At 50.3% G+C, this 8,147-nt stretch overlaps 1 protein-coding gene across 1 annotated transcript; it reads left to right on the top strand.

Moving 5' to 3' along the window:
- The first annotated feature begins 402 nt into the window (after positions 1-402).
- On the top strand, positions 403-2,942 carry ZBTB25 (zinc finger and BTB domain containing 25). The gene is made up of 3 exons (XM_010146328.1): positions 403-579; positions 1,728-2,315; positions 2,387-2,942. Exons 1-3 carry the CDS (start codon positions 407-409, stop codon positions 2,940-2,942), a joined length of 1,317 nt encoding a protein of 438 aa, XP_010144630.1. The 5' UTR covers positions 403-406.
- The last annotated feature ends 5,205 nt before the right edge of the window (positions 2,943-8,147 follow it).

Genomic DNA, 8,147 nt, shown 5'->3' with positions numbered 1-8,147 from the left:
CGGCGGCTGCGGGGCCCGGGGGGCGATGGCGAGCGCGGTGCAGCGGAAAGCAGGGTCCGAGGTCCGAGCGAAGAGGCGAGGAGAGGAGAGGTGTAGAGTTGGTGCCGGTGCACCACGGAGCGTGGTTAATTTGTAGCAGGATCGGCTCTGCTTGTAGCTGGCGTGTGGAAAAGTCCCGCACAGGTTTCGGGCTCGTTGAACGGGGGTTTGGGCGCTGGTATCGGTAGGGGAAGTGATTAAATCGGGGTGCAGGGACCGTCTGGAGAAGGGAAGAGGCTCTGTGAGGCCCTGGTCCGTGCCAGGCACCTGCCTTGTTTCGGTGGTGATAAACCCACCTTTGAGCCTTCGGGACCTCTGTGATTTCTTCTTGAGACAAACATCATGTTCTCTTGCCCTCAGTCACGCCATGGACACGACCGGCCACAGCGTCCTCCTCCTCCAGCAGCTGAACATGCAGCGGGAGTTTGGCTTTCTGTGCGACTGCACAGTTGCCATTGGAGATGTTTACTTCAAAGCCCACAGAGCGGTGCTCGCTGCTTTTTCAAACTATTTTAAGATGATATTTATTCATCAGACGAGGTAAGGACACACAGCTCTCCTACCTTTTAACCGCTCTGCTCAACTTTTGCTTTGTTCTCTTTCTAAAGGTGTTGAAGTCTAAACCAGCATAAGTGGGGATGTTAGACGGCCTGAGATTATTTTCCTAACCCAGCACATGCCTTGGCTCTCTCACATTCCCAGTGCAGAATGTGCTGTCCTTTAAAACCACCCTCTTAGTCAGCATATGCCAACATCAGGCCTCGCGTTTTGGAGATGAGACATTTGTGCGACCAGAGAAAATAAACATATAAGTACCGCAGTCCTCCTGCAGCAAGGACCTCACAGATTTGCAGAACCTCCAGGTACCTCCTGCCTGTACGCAGTGAGTCGATTGATGGGTGGGACTGTCCCTTCTGGCAGGATTCACGGGCTTGAAGCTATCGAGAGGCCATAGCCTTATCACAGTTCGGTGCTTCAGACTCTGACAGATAAGGGCCGAGACTGAGATCATCAATTTATTTCAGGTGTTTCACCTGGCAGGTCAGGAGTAGTTCTGCAGGTATAACAACGGCGGTGCCAAGGTCTGATTTTACTCTGACCTGCAGATTGCTGCTTGTAATCAATTTAAGCCTTCTCCATTCCCTTTCCTTTTGAGGGTTATGGCCCCCAGCGCCTTTGCAAGATGCTGTTAGCCATCAGCCGCACAGCCCGCGGGCTGGAAGTGAGATCAGTTAACTTCCTTTCCGGTAGATGTTGTTTACCGACACTTCAGTGCAAAGCTCATAAAGATTACACAGTAGCGGCAGCTGAATTTATTACTTAACACACAAATATTCTTTGCCTCGTATTGTGTGGCACGTGCTGGTGATGTGTAGTTTCTGTGCCGTGCGGCAGCAATTGGCTGTGTGTGAGAAAGACAGGGTGATGGGGCTGGCCACTCTCACCGCCCTGGGCTGCGGTGGTGCGCATGGTCTGTGTGATCACAGGGACAAATACACGCTCAGGCGTTTTGCCGTGCAAAACGCAGGACTCCGCAGGACGCGGTGGGCAGTGCTGCTCGTGAACCTGGAGGCAGGGCAGCAGTGCACGTGCTCAACAGCAAGCGGCAGCGCAGATGAATGGGCAGGTAATGGATCAGGGCTGTAATTTGGAGCCCTGTCTATACTTAATCATCTGTCTTGTTTCAGCGAATGCATAAAGATTCAGCCTACGGACATCCAGCCTGACATATTTAGTTACTTGTTGCATATCATGTACACTGGGAAAGGGCCAAAGCAGACGGTCAGCCAGAGCCGACTGGAGGAGGGCATCCGCTTTCTCCACGCAGACCACCTCTCCCATATCGCAATCGAGATGAACCAAGTGCTCTCCCCAGAACCGGTCCAGTCTTCAAACTTGTATGGCATCCAGATCTCGACCACACACAAACCAGCAAAGGAATGCCTGGGAGTGAAGGAGAGTCTGCCCAAGGCGGACAGCAGGTCTGCTGCCCAGGGCGACCACCCGCAGCTGCAGCTCTCTCTGGCCATCGGCCTGGATGACAGCTCCCTGGACCAGCAGGTTGCTCGCCCCTCCACTCAGTCCACTGCTCTCGCCAAGCCAGCAGAAGAGCATCCAAAGCTCTCAGTGTCCATAAAGCAGGAGAGGTGTGACTCGGAGCCCGTGGTGTCCCAGAGCTGCACCCCTCCTTCTCCGGAGGTAGCGAGCCCCATCTTTGCTAAGGCCAGCCTCAGGGTGCACTTGTGTCACTACTGCGGGGAGCGTTTCAGCCCCGGGTAGCGAGCCCCATCTTTGCTAAGGCCAGCCTCAGGGTGCACTTGTGTCACTCCTGCGGGGAGCGTTTCAGCCCCGGGGGTGGGCTGCGGCAGCACCTGCACACCCACGTCTCGGGCTCGCTGCCGTTTGGTGTGCCAGCCTCCATCCTGGAGAGCAGCGACCTGGGGGAGGTGCAGCCTCTGGCTGAGGACAGGAAGGCTGGGGACAGCCACCGGCTCGGGGCCTTCCTCCTCAAGGAGGATGAGCATCAGCTGGAGCATCTGAGCTGCAGCGACCTGGAGCCTCTGCAGATCGGCCAGCTCTCCCTCATCTCCAAGGACCACGAACCAGTGGAGTTGAACTGTAACTTTTCTTTCTCAAGAAAGAGAAAAATCAGTTGCACCGTCTGTGGCCGCACCTTTTTCCGGAAGAGCCAGCTGCTCGAACACATGTACACGCACAGAGGCAAACAGCACAAATACAGCCGCTGCCAGCAGCTGGAGAGCCCCGCAACTCCCAGGTTTCATCCTTACTGTGACAGCGAGAGCGTGGAGAAGAGCTCCAGTTTATCCCAAGACCACTTAGATGAATGTATACTGGAGTCGGATCTCATCCAAGAAAGCGTTGATACGATCCTGGTAGAGTAGTTCTCCCGCTGTGTAGTCTTCAGATGCTGACACTGGGTATTTTGGCATTTTCCACCTAGGGAGTGGCTGCTCTCAGCAGCTCATTTTCTTCACCCGCTGTTCCCGTCACCTCTGAGATAACTGTGAAGAACTGCATTCTTGGATTTGTGTGCGTGCTTTCTTACTTCTCTAACTTTTAAACTTAAGCTAATTCCCATCTAAGTCCTTTTTGGAAGCCTCTGTGTGACTCAGTTACCTTTTGCATAAATGTAAACTTACTCCTGCTTTGCTTTACTAGAGTTACGACTGTATTGATGGGTGTGAGGTTTAAACATCTTCTGCGCGGTCCCTAGGACTGTATCCCGTAGAATTGCTCTTCTGAAACTAGATGGAGGGAAACGTAGAGGAAAATGTGTATTGTGTCTCCCAAAGTGTTTTTAATTAAAATAAATATCCGGAGGAGATGAACCCTGAAGTTTGTGTTGTGTAACTGTTGTTAATAAATCTCTCCATAAATACATGCAGGAGCTGTAAGGCTGATCTGCTCAAGGGAACGGGCAGTGTTGATGTAGGGGTGGCAGCCTTCGCTGTGACAAGCCCTGGAGTCCCTGTCAGTACACTCTTTTAAATTTACTTTTAGACTCAAGGGGTTTGCATACGTTTTTCCTCATTTCTACTCCTCCGTCATCAGCTGCTACTGCATGAGCAGAGACAAATTTTTATGTCCCTCTAGGACCATGTCCCATTATTGGACTGTCCTCTGCAAGGAGGAAAGCCGCAAAGAAGTGTCCTCGCCTCTCAGAGAGGAGGCACATCCTAACCTCAGTCTTTACAGGATTAATTACCACGTACAGATTTTCTCAGTGAAGATTATTTTTGACTGTGAACGGGTTGGAGCAAACACATTCTTGAATATTACATTTGCTAAGAGCAAACAAAAAATGTGTGATTTCTTCTCTGCTTGTGGAGCCACCAGAAAATGCAAATCACAAGCTTTTTGCCTTTTGTTTATCATCATTTGATATCAGAAGGGAAATAACTGATCCAAGAGGTGTTTAAAATTGTACATTTGCTCTTGGATTTGTATTTTATCCCTCAGTAGTTTTTTACCTGAGACACCCCAGGCGTCCTACCGGATGGTCTCCAACCTATCCCTCAAGAGATGCTCTTGATCAGAAGCTCCCAAAGAGGCACACAAAGTTCTTGCAGTGCAGCCGTTTCCTTTGCAGCAAAGAGCGAAAGCCTTGCGAGCTGCTCCCATAATCTCATTACCCAGTTTTTGAGAAGCCGGAGGCTCCCTGCCAGTGCCGGAGTTGAGTCATTGCGTTAGGAAGGGGGAGCCTGAACAATGGTGAGAACAGCTTATTGTCAAAATGCCGGCTCCGGAGCTCTTTGTAGTCAGGACCCTTGAGCTGTCTCCTTTGAAACTGTCCTGGAGCAAGAGCTGCAAGTAAATTGCTGCTGAATTAAAAGACCATCTGAGGTCTTTGTAAGGGAGGCTGCTGTTTCTCCTGAGCAGGGAGCTGCACACTCCAGGGGATGGATTGGCCTCTGAGCGCTGCCAAATTGCGTTTTAAGACAAAGGGGAAAAACAAACAGCCCCTGAGCCTGCCCGGATGATGTTTCAAAAAGCGCGCTGTGGTTTGGTGTGTGCTTGCCTGCTAGACTGGGTGCTCCTTTCACTGTGCACCTTTGTTAAAGCTGCTCTGGTGTGAACGCATTGTAATCCTGCTTGAAAAGCCTCTCTTTAAAACTAGACCCTGCCGACATCCAGGCCTGCAAATGCTGCATCCGAGCGTGGAGCGACTCACGTGGAGCATTTCCTGGAACAGACCTCGCTCTCCCGGGCTAATAGCATCAGCTAAATCACATCCAGCACAGACTCCTTATAACTGGGACAAATGCCCCCTGGCTTCCAGTGGCCTCTATTTCTACTTGATGATTCAAAAAGGAAGAAAAATGGTGGTTTATGGTCATTCCCTATTTGTGTGTGACACTTCACCAAGCGGACTGGCCTCGGCTTCTTTCACTCGGGTTCCTATATTTAACTTGAGAACAGAGGAGTGTCTGTAGGGTGGGGTATAGCTGTAGAAAGGAGGTAAAAGTGACTTGTCGGACTATTCAGTCGGTAAATGAGCACCTCGGAACTTCGAATAGATGCGTGCCTTGCCTGAACTAATTGATATTGAAAGTCAAACCGCCCTTGATGTCTCTGCAAAGATAACGGACAGTGGTGATAGAGCTCAGCTTTGGGGACAGGCAGAGGGCTGCAACAAGCAGTGCCCAAAGGTGTCTCTAGGACATGCTGCTTACTTTCAGTTTGGTGGGCAGGATTGTTCTGTTCCCTTCTTGGCCATTAAAAAGGGGTTTTAATGAAAGCTATGAGCTGAGGTAGGAGATCCAAACGTCTGTCAGCTATATGTGCCTGTGCGTAGAAGGAGTGACTGCATTGTACTGGCTGCAAAGACATCAGTAAAGCTGAAATTGTACTGAAGTCAGCCCCGTGTTCACGTGCATGTTCAGTGCGTCGGAAAAATTACAGCTGTAAGCGATTTTGTTTTATCGTCACACCCCTTTTAGGATGTGCTTTGGTTAAGCTTTGCGGTACTGAACATCTGTGACATCAAACATCTACGAAAGGCATTTTTTTGCATCACTTGCAATATAAGAAATGCATTGTCAGCAGTTTTCTACCGCAAGCCCTAAAGTGCTGTTATAATTAAAGCAGTCGTTAGCTCCGAGTTACGCTAACTTGAAAACATCATTCTCTCTAAGTCTCATGAATAGAAAATAATTTTAGAAGACAGTTCCATTTGCGAAGCAAGGGCAGCAGCTGCTCCTGGGTAATCGTAAGTTTTATTACTGTATGTAGAAGACACTTGAATTACTGAGTGCTTAACCTTTCTGCCAGTGCATGCTTGAAAATCTGCCTGACTTGCACAGCTGGGCTTGGCAAATGTTCATTTCTTGTGGGTTTTTTTTTCATGAAAACATGAAAGAGTTTGTCACAGCGTGCAGAATAATGATACTGGTGATTCCTTCCAGATACATGCGAGTGGTTGATAGATCACACGTGCTGAGGCAAAGAAAGCCCCAGGGTGGTGATACTTGAGGGCTGGAAGTCTAAAAGCTCCAGGGGATCCCCAGTGCTTTGCCCTGTGCTGCGAAGGGGTCCCAGCTTCAAGGGTGGAGAGCTGATGACCCACAGGCATTGAATTGCCTTGTCTGTGGGCTCTGCAGCTCATGTTTTGTGAACTCACGGCAAGGTTGGGCAGCAGACCCCTGCCAAAGCCCCACAGTGAGCAGACTCCTTGGCCAGCTCAAGCTAACTCTGAAATGCCAGTTAGTGCTGCAGCAGCTGCCTTCACTTTCACATGTATCTGGGTGCTGGCCTGAATATGTGGCCTGTAGGTTAGTTGGCTCGATGACCAAAGCACGCTCAACAGTTTCAGGGTAGGTATTTTGCAATAGTTTTAGTGCTCTGATGCTAAACAGGCTGGGTCCACCAGAGGTGATGTTTCTTGGGCTGCTGAAGGTGCAGTAAAGGGTGGAAAATAACCGGTATTTGTCCCCACCTTGGGATCTAGTGGGGTCTAGTTATTTTACTGAGAAACTTGCTGTTCACCACCTGCAGTGCTGGCTGGGGTAGCACCTATGCAGTGAAAGCATTAGGCTGAACTTCTGCATTTCCGATGCCAGAGGAGCAACACGTTGATCACTGTTACTTGCACAAGTCATCCTTGAAAGGTAACCCTTCCCCTCTCAACATTCACCTGCAAATGTTTGGATTTTATCTTTTCCACCTTGAATTTTTGGGCGGCTGGGGGAGAGTGATGCCAGCACCTCCCTGCTGGCTGCCCAGGAGGTGATGCTGATGGCCAGGCCGTACTTGCCCCATCTCCACACAGGATAAAAACCCCCTTCAGCTCATTTCACCTTCTGCTCAAACTGTGGTTACGATACGTGTCTTCAGCCATCTGGCTACACCAGCCATTCAGGCAGGCTCTTTGCTTGCATGTTGTCTGTCAAATCATGGCAAAATCGGGCAGTAGCAGCATTCAGGGGGTGCAGAAGGGCTGACAGATCATCCGTGGGTGCAGTGCCCCTCACCAGGGAGGTTTGGGACATTTGTGCACACTGAGAAGGTTGAAAAGAGAAAATAAATTTGCTGTCAGGATGTAAACCTGACGCGGGGAGCTGTGCAGTTAAAAATAAACCCATGAAAGACCACTATCACAAGCTTTCTAGAAAGAGCGTAACGCCAATGCTGAACAGTTTTCTACTGATTTGGGGGCAGAAGATATCAATCCCAGGTAAGCAAAGTCTTCAGGACTGCAGTGAAAAGTGATCTCAGCAGATGCAATTCAGCATCACGATGGGGACGTTGAGCTCTCAGAGGCCAAGGCAGGAGGTTTCTTCTTGGCTTGTCGAAACACTCCCACGGCAATCTGCCAACAGCAGGTCGTGCCATACCACTGCGATCATCTGCAGCTTCGCTGTTTAGTAAAACGCAGCCTTTTATTTCCCCTTCTTCCCCTGTGTGCCGAAAAGGACTGCACATGAGTGGGCTCCTCAGCAGTCCAGCACTGGGAAAATATATTCTGAGAAATTAAAAATAGGGAGGAAAAAGATAACAAGGATGGATATGGCCAAAATTACATAGGTATTTACAACTGGAGCAGTGTCAGGACTGAACCTCCTGAGATGCAGTCGCAGCATTTACAGATTTGCATGTTTCATGAAGAAAAAGTAATGGCACAACTTCAAAAGCAGCCAAAGAGAGGAAGTGTTTCCACTAACTATTCTAAACCAGACGCTCAGAACAAAGGTTGCAGCGCAGCTCACAACCTTGCCCGCTGAACTAGGCTGGTTTCCACCTCGGCTGCGTTGTCCCTGAGAAGCTCTGCAGGGCTCCGGGCAGCATGGCAGCTGCCCGTGGCTTTACCCTCCTGGGACGCAGAGGGCAGCGCTGCTAACGGCTTCCAGCGGCAGTTGGGCAAATTTTAGGTTGTATTAACCCTCCTGTTGCTGGGACAAACAGCACAAGATATAAAGCAGCTATAGGCACTGAGGGCAGGGAAATGGGGGCTGTGAGCCAGTGAGGCAATGCAGGGGAAGGAACCTCATGGCAGGCACAAGCGTGGGGTCAAGCATCAAGCCAGGTCTCCGTGGGGCAGGCGCCAGGGCTGGCGTGCAGCCCCGCCAAGCTTGGGCTGAAAGGACTGC

This window comes from Buceros rhinoceros, unplaced genomic scaffold, assembly GCF_000710305.1.
Source record: "Buceros rhinoceros silvestris isolate BGI_N320 unplaced genomic scaffold, ASM71030v1 scaffold29252, whole genome shotgun sequence".
Lineage (NCBI taxonomy): Eukaryota > Metazoa > Chordata > Aves > Bucerotiformes > Bucerotidae > Buceros > Buceros rhinoceros.
This window is presented reverse-complemented; position numbering and strand designations above follow the sequence as displayed.